The sequence below is a fragment of the Toxotes jaculatrix genome, chromosome 18, assembly GCF_017976425.1.
Source record: "Toxotes jaculatrix isolate fToxJac2 chromosome 18, fToxJac2.pri, whole genome shotgun sequence".
Taxonomy (NCBI): domain Eukaryota; kingdom Metazoa; phylum Chordata; class Actinopteri; family Toxotidae; genus Toxotes; species Toxotes jaculatrix.
In genome coordinates this window covers 21051050-21067849 of record NC_054411.1, presented here as the reverse complement: position 1 = coordinate 21067849, position 16800 = coordinate 21051050, and the positions used below count along the sequence as shown (strand labels likewise).

Sequence of the window (16800 nt, the reverse complement as noted above, 5' to 3'; positions counted from 1 at the left end):
TGGTTTGTTCAGATTCTGCTACTGCAATGTATAGTTACAGACTGAAAACAATGTAATTCTGCAGATCACACCTCAGGGATACTGTTCTTTAATGCTATAAATTTCTGCATACCAAAACCTTGTGCAGTGAACTATCCCTGTGGGGGTTGCTGACACTTTGCCAGGTCAACATTCCTTGCAGATAAACTGGCAAATGGAGTAGGCTTGACTTCTTTCAACGGTTTTTGGAAGAAATGAAACCAAATAGTTTATTTATCATGACATAAAAGAAGTTTGGCATAAGATTTAAAGGATCAAGAGAGTAAATGCACAGAATATTATAAAATACTAGTACAGTATGTTGGAGGTAGGACCTTCATGTTGTTTTTAAGACTCAGACTTGGACATTCACCAGTTTACTGTAACTTAAAGGAGGGTGCGAGTGTCTCGTTCTGGGGGAGTTGACGAGAAGGAACGAGGTGCAGTGTACATACATGTACAGCAGGTGGCAGCATACACACCGTTCACAGTCCCTTCGAAAGTACCGAAGAGCAAGAAGAAGCAACCTTCCGCTCTTCCTCCGTAAACAGGTTACAAAACCAAAGCTGAGCTGAGGACTTTAACTTCCATTGCGTCGCGGCGAATGGGGTTTGACAAGTTCTGCAGTTTGGACAGTTCCGATCCATTCTGGGTACGTTTCCTTTCACGACCTTCGTGTATTTTCCCTTAAAGTCTGTCCTGTTGTTGTTTTAGCTTACCGGCACATGCTAATAGACCTGACTAACAGACCGGTAAGTTAGACTTCCGGTCAACTCTGCGTAACGTTAGCCTGGCTTCACTGAAGAACCGGCTTCACCACCGCGTCCATGGCTCGGACTGCACTGTTTGACCGAGTGTTTCAGAAAAACCTAGAGTAGTTCAGACCTTGTCATGTTCTGTCATCTCCGTTCCCCGGTTTACGGTAGGCTACGTAACATACATACATAACACTGTTATGGCTGTATCATAACAAACCTATCCACACTACAGTATACCGCTGGCTGCCGAGGGTGGCATCAGGTAGTTTCATTAAAAAACGTACAAAATAAAGATTAGACTTATTCTTTGTCAGGATGTTGATGGGTCTAAAGACCAGGTTTCAGATCTGGTTTTTTCTCCATTCAGATGAGCCGAACCTCTGCAGTTCCACACACCGTTCTTACCTGGTATTAAGGCTTAAACATGATCCAGCTGGTATCAAGGCTCAGGTGTGTTCCAGTTAGGTGTGGGATTAAATAAGAGCGCTCGGTCAAGTTCGTGGTTTGGAGTTGATGGACTGTAGCAAGTGATTTGTTTTTCTGGCAGGTGAAATAGGCAGCTTCTGACACTTTCCTCAGGTCAGCAGTAGAGCTATCAGGGACAGAGACTGGTTCAGGGAACTAGCCATAGCACGTAGGTGAGGAAAATAAGACTAAATCTGGACTTTTCTTTGAATGACATCTCTTTTTTTTTTTTCTTTATTGTTTTCTTCCTTTTTCTTTGCATCTGTCAGGACTGGAACCGCACATGGTACGCCACAAACCCAGACCTCACCCAGTGTTTCCAGAACACTGTCCTGGTGTGGCTGCCATGTCTCTACCTCTGGATATGTGCCCCCATCTACCTCATCTACCTCCGCAGCCATGGCCGTGGCTACATATGTATGAGTCACCTCAACAAAGCTAAAACTGTGAGTCATGTGACCCCTTGATCATTTTAAGTAAGGTTTTTGTAATACATGATTTATTTTATTATTTGTATTCTCTTCATGTTAATCTGCCATCTCAGACAGATCTTATGTTGCTGGAGCAGAGCAAAAACTCAGACGCTAGGAGACGTGTGTGTGTGTGTGTGTGTGTGTGTGTGTGTGTGTGTGTGATATTTAAATATGGAGATAACTAATTAACATTTTCAGACAGGAAGACGTTCATAGTGTTAACCTTGGTTATATGCATGAAAAAAGGCAGAAACAGTTGAGTTCAGTCCCGGGCTCCTTTCTCACCTCCACACAGCTGACCAATCACTGAGTCACCTGGGTGTGAACACATTCTCCCCCAAGTCTGAGGTTGGAAAGGAATGGATGGATGGATGGATGGATGGATGGATGGGGGGAGGGGGGGGGTTTGCAGCTCTGATGAATGAACTCAACAGTCATACCATGTCTTTTTCTTGTCTTTGCAAAGTGGGAAAAGCACTCCCTCTGACAGTGATACAGAAAGTACATAGTTCCAGGTTTACATCAGGTTTACATCAAACCGGCTCTACCACATGTCTGAAGGCTGTGAGCTGTCTTCTCCCCACAGGCTGTTGGCCTTCTGCTGTGGATTATCTGCTGGTCAGATGTTTTCTATTCTTTCTGGGAAAGAAGTCATGGTAGCAGTGTCCCCGCACCTGTCCTCCTAGTCAGTCCAACCTTACTGGGCCTCACCATGGTGAGAGTTTTTTTTTTTTTTGTCATTTGTTTAGACCTATTTCTCAATGGAAAAACCTATTCCCTCACTTTAAGCTAGTATTAAAAATAGTAAACTGATTTGTGATGGTTATAGTTTTTATCTTCTGGAAATGACCAGTTTAGACTTTATTTAGTTTCAGTTTCAGTTAAGTTTTATTTGCACTGTCATGAAGGTGAAAGGACACACAATAATGATCAGTGGGACTATTAAAGAGGTTTCAGTCCCTTCCTCTGTTCTTTTTGGATACTTATTTAAATCCAGGCTGTGAAAGCAGCAGCTTAAACAAAGTACTCTGGACATCCTCCTTCCTAGCTGTTTACTCTGCTTCCTCCAACTAGAGTCCCTAGGCCTGATGGGATATATAATCCATCCAGTGTGCTGCAGTCAACAAAATAAAGACAAACATTAAACATTTAAGCTTTGTGAAGAAGGTGGAAGAGCTGCAGCCTGAACCAGGACCCACTGGACCATAGCCATAGCAATATGTACTGCCTTTCTCTTGATGAGACCACGTGAAGAAGAAAGCTTAGTGTAACATAGGTGTTTTTGTGCTGTATTGTGTGTAATATTTGAAAGTTTTGTCACATGTGATGTATACATGTGTTAAAATGTGTGTGTGTGTGTGTGTGTGTGTGCGCTGCAGTTGCTGGCCACGCTAGTAATCCAGTACGAACGGATGAAAGGGGTTCAGTCGTCTGGAGTAATGCTGATCTACTGGCTGCTGGCGCTGCTTTGTGCCACGGTCACCTTTAGGTCCAAAGTCCTCCAGGCCCTGGACCAGGTGAGTCTTGAACGAGCAGGGCCGAACTAAATGTGGTTCAATAAAGTTAATGAGAAATCTTCAGAAGAGGCAATATTTTATAATATTATCTGTTTTTTTTTGTTTTTTTAAGCTATCGTCAGTGTGTGTGTGGCGGTACACCACCTTTTATAGCTACTATGCTCTGCTGCTGGTTGCTCTGTTCCTGTCCTCCCTGACGGACCAGCCACCCCTCTTCTCCCAGGCTGTTAAAGACTCGGTGAGACCACCTCACACTGTACAACCCCCAGAAAAAAAATCGAGACAACTGCTCCCTCCAGTATATTGTTATAAACATTATAGGTCAAGATAAGTGCAAGTAACCAACTTTCAAACAGTCTTGGTCCAACGTCTCACTCCGTAACTCACCTTTGCAGAAATCTTGGTGCTATCTTTGACTATAACGTCACCTTAGATAAACCTGTAAACTCAATGGTTCAGTCCTGTTTTGATCATCTCGTGACATTTCAAGCTTTGGACCATTTCTCTCCTCAAAACGTCTGCAAAATGTTATTCACACCTTCATAACCTGTGGTTTGCACTGCCGGAATTCCCTGCTCTCTGGCACTCAGCGTTTGAATAGTTTGTTTTACTTGTTATTCTCTTGATCAGTATCTCAGCAGCAGAGAAACCCGTTGGATCTAACTGTAAGGTTTCTGTCTTCAGAACCCCTGCCCTGAGCCCGGAGCGTCCTTCCTCTCCAGAATAACCTTCTGGTGGATCACCAGGTGAGCAGACAGTAATGCCTCAGTAGTATGGATATTTTTGTGTGTTCTGACAGACAGTGCAGTCTGATGTTGTTAGAAGACTCTGGGATGTTGTTGAGCAGGTCCTTTACTTCCACCTAATCCCCTGAATATGGCTTTGTTTTGGTTTTATTCATGTTTTTACAAAGAGAGATTAGAGTGAAACTGAAGCCGTCCCATGTCTTACTCTTCAGTGAGGAAGAATAGAAAAGGTCAGGTGACACACACACACACACACATGCACCTGCATGGAGAAAATGTTGTGTGTCTGTGAGATGGAGAAAGGATAATGAGTACACAATGAAGTGTTCCCTACACCACCGGGCAGAAAACATCCCCACCACGGAGAAAACACACATATAAAGAAAGTACTACATAACTGTGGTTTCCCCAGATGGGCCTTCACCAAATCCACAAAAGACCCTAGAGGAAAAACCACAACCGCCCACAGGGAGGACACCACAAACCAACGCAGAATCATAGTGGGACCGTATGTGGCTGGAGTGTCAACAAGCTAAGTGATGTCGTCTATGCAGTCAAATGCAGCGAGGAGTGTTCCGACCTATGCATAGGGGAAACTAAACAGCTGCTCCACAAACGCATGGCCCAGCATAGACGAGCTAACTCCTCCTGTCAAAACTCAGCCTTTCACCTGCATCTCAAGGAGAAGGGACAGTCCTTTGAAGACAGTGATGTCCACGTTTTGGACCGAGAACATAGATTGGTTTGAAAGAGGAGTTCAGGAGGACATTTATGTCAAAAGAGAACATCCATCAGTGAACAGAGGAGGTTGTTCTAAGACACCAGGTGTCACCCACCTATAACGCAGTTTGGAGATCCCTCCCCAAACAACTAACCCATCCACTCGTGGATGGTGTGACTGTAACGTGATGCTTAGTTTCTACGATCAGCCCAGGTACCCTCAGGTGCCACCGAGTCCACTTGAGGCAGCCCGGCAGGTGCCACCCAAGGTGCGAATGGTTCCACCAAGTGGTTTAAATTGCTCCCAGGGGTACCACCCACTGGGTGGGATACGGATGAGTTTAAATGTTTGGACTCTCTCTAATTTCACAAAGATGGTTGGAACGCTAACTGTGATTTAGTGTGCACAAACACAATGAAATCGTTTTATTCAAATCTTGATCTCATGAGGTGCCAGCTTGACCGAGGTGCAGTGTTTGCACAAGGCTCAGTAATGTTCCCTACAGACGTCAGGAATTCAGGACACTGTTGTACTGTCTGTTTCTTTCAATGCCCAGCCTCCACCAGCATCTCTGACCTCTGGCCTTTTGATATTCTTTTCCTTTCACTGCCTGTTTCAGTTGTGTCTCAGATTTCACTTCTCACTCCTTTGTGTTGTTTCATTAGCCTTAAATCCTTCTGTCCCCCCCAATCTCGTCTCTAACAGGATGATGGTGACGGGTTACAAGCGCCCCCTGGAGGAGAGGGACCTGTGGTCTCTGAACACTGAGGACCGCTCCCAGAGAGTGGTTCCCCAGCTGGTGCGTCGCTGGAATGCAGAGTGCCAGAAGGTCAAAAGGTCAAGAAACATTGTTCAACATTGTTACCCTGCTTAAAACTGCAACTGCAGCTAGATACGTACCAATTAGATGAACACAGGAAGAGGAAGATTCAGCTTTCCTTTGGTATAAAGAAGAGAAGAAGAAGCCATATGCAGCAGGTTCAGGACAGAGTATAGTTGTCTCTCTTTCATTTAGAATGTTTCACTGAAACAATCTGCTTTTCCTTTTTTTTTATGTCCTCCCAGGACGGAGCCGAAAACGCTGTATTCCCCCAGACAGGTTCCGCACAGTGAACACAAAGATGGGAGAATTGTGGAAGAGTCTGAAATCTTGATTGTTAAACCCCCCCAGAAAACAAAGGAGCCCTCCCTGTTCTGGGCACTGTGCCTGACCTTCGGGCCCTACTTCCTCATCTCCTGCCTCTACAAATTAATCCAGGACATCCTCATGTTCGTCGGGCCTGAGATCCTCCGGTGGGAAACCTCAGCTTTTCACAAACATATAGGCCCTTTCATCGGTTCATTCTTTTTCCTCTGAAGAGCAGAATAATAACGGTCTGCTGGTGATTGAGTTATGGTTTATTTTAAACCTGTCCACAACTTCTTTCGCTTGATCTCAATCCAGGTTGCTGATCGACTTCGTGAACAACTCCAGCGCCCCCTCCTGGCAGGGCTACTTCTACACCGCTCTGCTCTTCATATGTACCTGTGTGCAGTCGCTCATCCTTCAGAGGTACTTTCACGTCTGCTTCGTCTCAGGCATGCGTCTGCGCACCGCCATCATCGGAGCTGTCTACAGGAAGGTACCAGGCACATTTAAACGCTGATTTTTAGAATTTCCCTGCTTATGCTAAAGACGGAGTTGGTCTCTAACCTTTGCAAGACCTTGTCCCTCTCTGGATCTGCTCTTCCAGGCCTTGGTTATAAGCAGCGCGGCACGCCGTACCTCCACAGTGGGAGAGATCGTCAACCTTATGTCAGTGGACGCTCAGCGCTTCATGGACCTCATCACCTACATCAACATGATCTGGTCTGCCCCCCTGCAGGTGGTGCTGGCCCTCTACTTTCTGTGGCAGGTAGGAGTACAGCGCATCTGCAGACTGTCACACAGGTCGACAGCAGCTCTGGACCGAGGTCGTCCTTTAATGTGTTTAATGCCGTTTTCATCAGAACCTGGGTGCGTCTGTGCTGGCTGGAGTGGCTGTGATGGTTCTGATGGTTCCTGTCAATGCTGTCATCGCCATGAAAACCAAAACCTACCAGGTGGGATTTCTCCACAGACACACATTGTCACACACCAGCCTTCCTTCAGGTCCTCTTACTAGTATTTTCCAGCCCTTTAATCACTAGATTTTCCATTCGTATGCACAACACAGCACTGTGTGGCGTATACCTGTTGCGTTAATTGTTGTGTTCACGTGTGTGTGTTGAGCAGGTGGCTCAGATGAAGAGTAAGGACAATCGCATAAAGCTGATGAACGAGATGCTGAATGGTATCAAGGTGCTGAAGCTGTACGCCTGGGAACTGGCCTTCAAGGACAAGGTGTCAGAAATCCGCGAGAGCGAGCTGCAGGTGTTGAAGAAGGCCGCCTACCTGGGTGCGGTGTCCACCTTCACCTGGGTCTGCGCACCTTTCCTGGTGAGTCTGGTGAAGCATGTACCACAAATTCCGCAAGACCTCGTCACCCTGGGCTCTGATCACATTCAGACGTGGTCTCTCTCTCCCCCTCCCTCCCTCCCTCCCGCTGCCTCCCTGTGCAGGTCGCCCTGTCCACTTTCAGCGTGTACGTGCTGATCAACGACCACAACGTGCTGGATGCCCAGAAGGCCTTTGTGTCGTTGGCGCTCTTCAACATCCTGCGTTTCCCTCTCAACATGCTGCCAATGGTCATCAGTAGTATGGTGCAGGTCGGTGTGTCTCCGTCCTCGTGATCAGCCCTCAGTCACACAGTTGTCTCCGTTGTTCCACTGTCTTCCATGTTTGATTTTCAAATAGTAACAGGAGAGAGAGATAATATTATCTGGATCTCTACAAGTCACATTCCCAGCATGATAAAAAAAAACAAACAGTTCCTGGCTCTTCAGGTGAAATAACACACAGAGGAACGTCAGAATGTCTTAAAGGACCAGTTCACAAAAAGCAGATTATTCTCCTCCAGTTGTGTCTCACTCTGAAGATAGTTTTGGTTTGACTTGTCCAAATTTTCTGCCTCGAGCCCAGTACAGCAGAGGTGAATGGAAGTAAGTTTGTGCTCTTCAAAACACTGACACATGAATTGACAGTGTGTTAACATGCACATGTAGCACGACAGTAATCAGATTACTCTGGCTCTGAAGCATCACTCACTTGCATACAGCTGTATAGTGGTTTACAATACAAATGAGGCGAGTGGAAGGAAAGTTTGTGGCGCTCACAGCATTAAAAAGCAGCAGCAACATCTGTTTCCACTCAGTCACGTTCCACTACAGAGGACACTCAGTCAGTGTCCACTACAGAGGACGTGACAGGGTGCTCCACAGAATGAACTGTCTGAACTGCAGTCTTTTATTGCCAGCTATAGAAGCTTACATTTGTCTTCAAGTAGTCCACAAAACTAATTACTGATCATGGTCTTGGTGGGTTTATCCTCCCTCTGTGTCTCTGTGTCTGTCTTCAGGCCAGTGTGTCCCTGAAGCGGCTGAGAGTCTTTCTATCCCACGAGGAGCTGCAGGAAGACAGTGTGGATCACAAAGTGGTAGCAGGCTGTGAGTCTTTATTTTTCTCTTCTGCTTTTCTTTCTTTTTGTCTCTGCTTGTTGAGCCTCTGTCTTCTGTCAGCTGCTGGGGGTATTTCACATGCAGTGTATTAATACATCTCCTCTTTCTTCCTCCCAGCCCCACACAGTATCTCCATAGTGGATGGAGTTTTCAGTTGGTCCAGAGCCGAATCGCCGACACTCAAGAGGTGTGTGGTTGTTTCAAATGTTTAAATTGATTTTTTAAGTCTGTTTTAAAGCAATAGTCATATGCCCAATGTGTTCATTGTTCCTTGTGTCCACACTGAGATCCCTACCCAAACAACTGTCAGTGCATGTGATCGGGGGACAGAATGCACTGTCCTCGTCCTGTTTACAATCCTCCTCCGCTGACTATAAGAGCACACAAACATGTCACTTGTGTTTTTTTCTGCTCGTATTTTCTCCCGCAAAATCACACAGATCTTCTTACGTAACTGTGTCAAAACGCATACTCATTCAGAAGTGTGTCATGGGTTTGTTATTAAGAAAGGAACAGGATCGTTCCTTTAATGGAAGTGAAGTGAGCTGAGTCTCTCTCTGTGTGTGTGTGTGCAGGCTGAATGTGTGTATCCCAGAAGGCTCTCTGGTAGCCGTGGTGGGACACGTGGGTTCGGGAAAGTCCTCTCTGCTGTCGGCCCTGCTCGGGGAGATGGACAAGCTAGAGGGCTCTGTGCTTGTCAAGGTAAATGGCTAGCAGGACTGTGCTCTGTCTGATCGTCAACTACAGAACGCCATGAAATTTACCGTGTCCCTCCCCAACCCCCGCAGGGTTCGGTGGCCTACGTTCCCCAGCAGGCCTGGATCCAGAATTCCACCCTGAGAGACAACATAGTGTTCGGTCAGGAGAGGAGAGAGGCCTGGTATCAGCGTGTGGTGGAGGCCTGCGCCCTTCAGCCTGATCTAGAGATCCTTCCTGCTGGAGACGAGACCGAGATCGGAGAGAAGGTAGCGAAGAGGCAAAGGCTCAGGAGTCTTTAAAGCAACCTCTGTCTCTGTCTTCACCCATATATGTCTCTTCTCTGTTACAGGGAGTGAATCTGTCTGGAGGTCAGAAGCAGAGGGTCAGCCTGGCCAGGGCTGTCTACTGTGACCGAGCCGTCTACCTGCTGGACGACCCGCTGTCTGCCGTCGACGCTCACGTAGGAAAACACATCTTTGACCAAGTCATTGGTCCACAGGGACTGCTGAAGGACAAGGTGTGTGTGTGTGTGTGTGTGTGTGATCTCCAGCTTAACAAAATGACAACAAAATATAGAAATATTTGGCTCAGACCTTGAAATACACATCTCAGCTTCCCCATGAAATCTGAGAGCTGCATCAACAATTGGAAGAGAATACTACAGTTATTTCACATAATTTCATGCATGAGCTGAAAAGGAGAAAATGTTTTCAGTGCAGACTGGAATCCAGTGTGAGATGGGGTGCTGGAGAGTCTGTTTTTAATGGGAGTAACCCTCACTTTCACTCTGCTGAGGTTCTTTGCCTGTTTCTTCCCATTTGCTCTGTCCATTTGACTCACCAACTCCTCGTACATTCCTCTGCCGTGTTTAAAGGCTGATCTGTTTTTCGGAGAAAGATCCTTCTGTGTCCTGTTTCCTGCTCATGTGATGATTTAATTGTGGGAAGTCAGGAAAAATTCTGCAAGAGTTTTTTTTAGTCCCTACGTTTTTGACTGCTTTGACTTACCTCTTTAATGCATGCCTGTTACACACCCATATGGGATGCAGCCTAAGCGTTCAACTGGTTGCCCAACACCAAATGGTTTTTTGAATAACTGGTACAGGAATCACCTTTTACTCCAAAGTGTGTTCACTGTGTGTGTGTGTGTGTCTGCCATGTGCAGACTCGTGTGCTGGTGACCCACGGGCTGAGCTACCTGCCCCAGGTCAACCTGATCCTGGTGATGGTGGAGGGAGAGGTCACAGAGATGGGCTCCTACCAGCAGCTCATGGCCACCGAGGGAGCCTTCGCCGAGTTCCTGCGAACGTACGCCGCCGTCGAACACGCTGACAACAACGGTGAGACACACACACACACACACACACACACACACACACACACAGCCACACTGATTTTTACATGCTCGCTGTCAGGTTGAAAGTTGAATTAAACAGCATTAAGTGTTCCTTAATCCTCTCCATGAACATCAACTGTGCTTTGAACTGTAGTTGTATGCTGCAGTGGTCGCACAGAACACAGGTTTCCTGATCCGTCTTTTCTTGCATTTAGAACCTGTGCCAAAGAGCGGAACCAAAGCAGTGGAGAACGGCAGTGCGACCGCTCTTGTTGGGTGAGTGAAACTGGACAACGATGAAGCTCTAACACTGAGGAACAGGACGCATCAGTGTCTGTTAGAAGAAGCACTTCATTGTCATTGTTTGAGTCTGCACATCGCATGTGCTGATAATAAGAATAATACACAATGGGCCTCATGCAAGAACAGTTTTCATCTTTTTTTTTTATTGTTCCATGTGTAAACAGCACTCAAGGTGTCAGCAATGTGTCCAAGCTGTCCCCGGCGGGCAAAGAGGACAAGGAGCTGAGCAAGAAGGCCAAGAACCCTGAGGTGGGCAAGCTGACAGAGGCTGACAAGGCCAGCACGGGTCAGGTAGGTAGAGACTCTCAGAGCAATGAGTTCATGATCCATGTGCAGTATGTAACAGTCCCGGGTCGTCACCTGATCCCAGCTGGCCTCCTGTCCCTCCCCAGGTCAAGCTGTCTGTGTTCTGGGCCTACATGAAAGCCATCGGGGTGCTTCTGTCCTTCATCAGTCTGCTGCTCTTCTTCACCCATCACCTGCTCTCCGTCTTCTCCAACTACTGGCTGAGCCTGTGGACCGACGACCCCGTGGTTAACGGCACTCAGCCTAACAGACTGATGAGACTGGGGGTGTATGGTGGTCTTGGCCTGTCCCAGGGTGAGGAGGGGTGAGGGGGAGGGAGAAGCAAAGAGTTTTTTTTTTTTTAAAAGAATCCATTCTGACACATACAGCAGCTTCAGATCCATCATCTTTATCCCTCTGAACCCCCGCTGCTGCTTTGCAGGGGTGGCTGTCTTTCTTTACTCTCTCTCCATGTCCATTGGGGGCATCCTGGCGTCCCGCTACCTCCACCAGTCCATGCTGTATGACATCCTGCGCTCACCCATGTCTTTCTTTGAGCGAACCCCCAGCGGCAACCTGGTCAACCGCTTCGCCAAGGAGATGGACACCATTGACTCAATGATCCCCAGCATTATTAAGATGTTCATGGGCTCCATGTTCAACGTGTTGGGCTCTTGTGTTGTCATCCTTATCGCCACCCCGCTGGTAGCCATCATCATTCCTGTTCTCGGCCTACTCTACTTTTTCGTGCAGGTAAAGATGATTTTTTTTTTTTTTTTTCTGAAGGCCACACCACTATTTTTCCCCCTCCAAACACGGCGGGGGGGGGCACTGGAAACAGCTCTACAGTTCCCACACCGTTCATCTGATGTATGCATGTAAACCTGACATGTGTCTGTCCTCCTTCTGTCCAGAGGTTTTACGTGGCGACATCTCGACAGCTGAAGCGTCTGGAGTCCGTCAGCCGGTCACCCATCTACACCCATTTCAACGAGACGCTGCTGGGCACCTCCGTCATCCGAGCCTTCGGCGAACAGGAGCGCTTCATCTGCGAGAGTGACCAGCGGGTGGACCACAACCAGAAAGCTTATTACCCCAGCATAGTAGCAAACAGGTGTGGGACCGTGTTACATCTAGTACCTGTCGCAACAGAATATGGCTTTTGTCTTCAGTGAAGAAAAGACAAAAATAAGCACTTTTTTTTTTTTTGTGAGTCCATCTGATCTCTGATCTCTGTGTTTGTGTAGGTGGCTGGCAATCCGCCTGGAGTTTGTAGGAAACTGCATCGTGTCATTTGCTGCTTTGTTTGCCGTCATAGCTCGAGAGAGCCTCAGTCCAGGCATCATGGGCCTCTCTATCTCCTACGCCCTCCAGGTAAAACACTCATACTAAAACACCTGTGTTACCTCTTCACGTCTTCTGTCTTCTTCCTATTCATGTCTTCTTCAGGGGCAGGGGGGAAAGTTATGGATTAGAAACCTCTCTGTCCTATAGGATGCTTTGTCCATGTCTTGTAAGAATGGACCGTAAATGATTACATCACAACGTCGCTCTATTAGTCAGGAGGCAGAAATCTGCCTCCATCTTAATCCAATTCAGTTCAAGGTTTGCTGTCCTCTGTCCCATGTGCAGCTGACTGCCTCTCTCACCTGGCTGGTGAGGATGTCCTCTGATCTGGAGACCAACATCGTGGCTGTGGAGAGAGTGAAAGAGTACAGTGACACACAGAAAGAGGTACACAGAAACAAACCCTCAGCCATCACACCCCTTTAACAACCACTATCACTTTTCTGTTTTTGGACGGAGGATTTACTTTACTTCTTCGTGGGTTCTGGATTGGGACCGGGGTTTAGGATTACAGGCGAAAAAAACCTGATGTAGATTTTCCATATTTATATGTAGGCACACACATGATGTGCTGAGTTACACAAAACATCAAATATCAGCTGGAAAGTTTAGCCTTTTTATTTTAATTAAAATGATTTCAAAGACTCACACCAACCAACGCACGCATCCGTGTGCTGTGGGTTACTATGGCAACACACAAACATGGCACACACACACACACAGTAGGAGGTAGGAGGAGTTGTCTGGTGAATGCACACGAAAATCTAGCTGCTGGTCCATTATCAGCGACAACAGCGGCGATCTTTTAAATATCTGAGTTCATCACAATCAGTGGACATTGGGGCATCTTCAGCCTGACAAATAAACCAAGTGTAAAGTGAATTCATGGTTCATTTATGTTTGACCGCATAGAGGTTCTGGACTGGACTGTGGGCTGAGTACTTGGTTGAACTGCTGGTGGAATCTTAAGTAAATTTTTCATTTTCTTCATTTCTTCCAGCCCTGTAGGATGATGAAACATGCGAAGGCTTCTTATGTTGTGTTGTTGTTTGTGTTCCACCAGGCGGAGTGGAAACATGAACCCTCCAGCCTCCCCCCGGGTTGGCCCACTCACGGCTGCGTAGACATCAGAGGCTTTGGCCTGCGCTACCGTGATGATCTGGACCTGGCCGTCCGCAGCATCACCATCAAAATTAACGGAGGAGAGAAGGTCTGGCTTTACATCACTTGGAGGCGGTGGTCGGCTATTTGCTTGTGGCTGAACTTGATGTGGGATTGTTTGTTCTCTGTGTGTTACACCTGTATTGGCGTATGCGCGTGTACCTCGTGTCTATGGCCATGTAACATTTGCTGCTTACATCTCCTTTCCGTAAGGTGGGAATTGTGGGTCGCACGGGAGCGGGGAAGTCGTCCCTGACGCTGGGGCTGTTCCGGATCATCGAGGCAGCTGAGGGCCACATCCTCATTGATGGGGTAGACATCGCTCAGCTGGGCCTCCATGAACTCCGCTCCAGGATCACCATCATCCCACAGGTCAGTGCAGAAAGGAACATTTAGGAAAATGTCCTTGCTACTCCTTCAAGCCTGTGCCCATGACATTCGCTGACATGTGACACTCTCTCTCCCCCTTTGCTCAGGACCCAGTGTTGTTTTCAGGCTCCCTGAGGATGAACCTGGATCCCTTTGACAGCTACTCTGATGAGGAAATATGGCGGGCTCTGGAGTTCTCCCATCTCAAGAACTTTGTGTCCGGCCTGCCTGACAAACTCAACCACGAGTGTAGTGAAGGAGGAGAGAACCTCAGGTATCACAGCTTTCCTATAACTACCAAGACTAGAGACCTTAGGAGATAAGAGTTGTTATCTATTGTCGTTCTTCTAGTTTTGTTTAAAGACTTCTTTGTCCTTTTCTCTTTTACCGTCCAGTGTGGGTCAGCGGCAGCTGCTGTGCCTGGCCAGAGCTCTGCTGAGGAAGACCAAGATCCTGGTGCTGGATGAGGCCACGGCAGCTGTGGACATGGAGACAGACAACCTGATCCAGTCCACCATCCGCTCTCAGTTTGAGGACTGCACCGTCCTGACAATAGCTCATCGCCTTAACACCATCATGGACTACACCAGGTTCTGTACATACACACACACACACATTAATAAAATAGATTTCTGAGTGTGTGTTCCAGTTCACACAGCTAACAGTGGTCACTCATAACAAATGGATTCTGAAGTGATTTGCAGATATCAAACATTAGCATGTCATTATCTTGAACAGAAAGATTTGAATCCATTTTTTTTGTCTCCTCCAGGGTCCTGGTGTTGGACAAGGGAGAGATGGCAGAGTTTGATTCCCCCTCTAACCTCATCGCTCAGAGAGGAGCCTTTTACAAGATGGCCAAGGATGCCGGGCTGGTCTGAGGCCGGAGACACCTGACTTTGTCCAGCTGTTCCTCTGAGTCCCTCCCAGCTTTTCTGGCTCCTGAAGCGGAGGTTCTCAGCTAAAGAGTGAGAGGGAGAGAAAGTAGGAGCTTGTTTACTATTTAAGCGATAGTGCTGATGAGAACGAGGAGTTTGGTTTGAGCTGCTCCACCTTTATACGTCCATCTTCCCTGAACTACAGATTTCTTTCTTAGACCACATCATTTCTGTGTACGCCAGTTTCTGCAATGGAAGGGGCCTGAGAACTTGGCTTTTATTTTGACAGTGCACAAGGACAAGAAAACTGTTGTCCTGTAAGTGTGAAATCATTAGTGCCAAAAACTTCCCTGAGATATAGCAGCTGTTCTCAAAGAGAATGTGGGACAGTGCTCCACAGACAGTTAATAATGTGCTGTTTGTTAGCATTAGTGTGTAAAGACATCTGTATTCTTTACAGGGAATAATTCAGCCTTTGGCCTGACAGGACTGGTGTTACTGCTTATTCTAAAGTCTCCCCAGACTCATCTGTTAAGCCAAAATGGCTGACTCAGAGTCTGCTTTGAATCAGAAAGCAGCCTGGAACTGGGACACGGCTCATTTTTGACCCTGTAGCTAAGCTAAGTTAGCTGTTGCAGGGCAGTGCAGTCGGTTTGTTAAGCTGAATGTAAGATCACCAGGAGAGATTCTTCTGAGACACGAGTGTTTTGTTGTCTCGCACTTTCAGTTTTACTCTCAGAGCATCGCCACCAGGAGGAGGGAGGGAGGGAGGGAGGGAGGGAGGGGGGGGTGGAGGTGTTGGACCCGCTGACTGGTCAGAAACATCAGCCATGCTGGTGATGTCACATATAAATCACAAAAAAAAAAATAATAATACAAACGCACAAACTGTAGGAATCTGTCAGATAGATTCTGCTTGACTGTTATTTTACATGCAGCACTGATTGTTTATTTATTGTGTTTTTTCAGCATCAGCTTTAAATTGTTGTGTTCATACAAACCCAAACAACATGTTTCCAGTTTTAACCAAATCATTTAGTGTGTTACAATGAAACTATTAGACTTTCTTTTCATGTCTGTGTGTAGCCTTGGATGAATGGATGCAGAAGAACACGTCTAATAAGGTTGCATGGTGCCGATGTTCGAAGTCTCACTTTAGCTCTGACAGCAGTTTGCATTTGATTTGAGTAGATTTCGACACTCCGTGCTTTTCTTTGCGTTAGCAAGTTGCTTGTTTTGTCGGTATTGAATAAAGATCTGTTCAGCTGATGCTCCTGGAATGACATGCAGGAAGTCTGCAGTGTGCAGGGGGGGGGGGGTCAGATGTCTTCACAGACACAGAAGAAATGAAATGTGCCGGATATATTCTAACCTGGTTACAGTTGTAGTTTCCAGTGACTGTCTAGGCAAAAGCCCATCCCACATACAGCTGAGTTGTCTCGCTTACAAGTGGCAAGTGATTTTCTGTCTGTGTTTGTTCTGCACAGAGGAGACAAGATAGAAGTGCATCGAGTGTCATGAACCTCGGTATAAAGACACTGACTGCTTTGGCGTCATCACACTGACACTTAATTACTGACACTTGAGTAGCTGATAATGACGCTTGTGTGAATACATAAGTGTCATTATGTTTCTAAGTAATGCTCCCCTGTGGGATAGAGAACATGTACATGAAAGAAAAGCCTTAGTACGAGAAACTCTGTGGGTATTTTTTGTGCATGTAACTTCAGGGGCTCTTAAGGTTTATTTATAGTGAAAAACGATACAGAAATTAGTTTTCCAAGCAGTACCTATTGGTAACACCTGCCATGCAAGGTGTTAGTAGTTTTAAAGTTCAGGACATTAACATGCTGAGGTTGCATGGGGTGTGTGTGTGTGTTTTTTTTTTTTGTTTTGTTTTGTTTTGTTGTTGTGGAACTGGAGGAGATGTTTTACTGAAGATTAGGGCCAAATGGAAAAAGAGAATTGTTAATTTGTAGGAAAAAAAAAAACAGAATTTTGAGATTAAGGTTAGAAAAAAAAAAAAGTCCAAATTTTCCAGTTGAAGTTTCAACATGCAGTTGACTGTGGAGGACAACATCAAAGTGTTTCTTTGGACGTGGCCCTTATCCTCCTGTAGAATGTTGGATGTAGCGTGCACAGATAGTGG

General features: G+C 46.5%; 1 protein-coding gene across 1 annotated transcript; it reads left to right on the top strand.

The window, feature by feature from the left end:
• Positions 1-533: 533 nt before the first annotated feature.
• Positions 534-16701, top strand: abcc1 (ATP-binding cassette, sub-family C (CFTR/MRP), member 1). The gene is made up of 31 exons (XM_041063447.1): positions 534-670; positions 1511-1687; positions 2301-2429; positions 3094-3231; positions 3344-3469; positions 3916-3977; positions 5404-5535; positions 5764-5991; positions 6143-6320; positions 6432-6593; positions 6688-6780; positions 6953-7156; positions 7279-7425; positions 8175-8262; positions 8392-8461; positions 8850-8976; positions 9063-9239; positions 9323-9490; positions 10138-10312; positions 10524-10584; positions 10776-10902; positions 11004-11211; positions 11339-11649; positions 11811-12010; positions 12144-12270; positions 12529-12630; positions 13307-13453; positions 13618-13776; positions 13881-14047; positions 14169-14363; positions 14546-16701. The coding sequence occupies exons 1-31, from the start codon at positions 623-625 to the stop codon at positions 14652-14654; spliced, it is 4542 nt and encodes a 1513-aa protein (XP_040919381.1). The 5' UTR covers positions 534-622; the 3' UTR covers positions 14655-16701.
• The last annotated feature ends 99 nt before the right edge of the window (positions 16702-16800 follow it).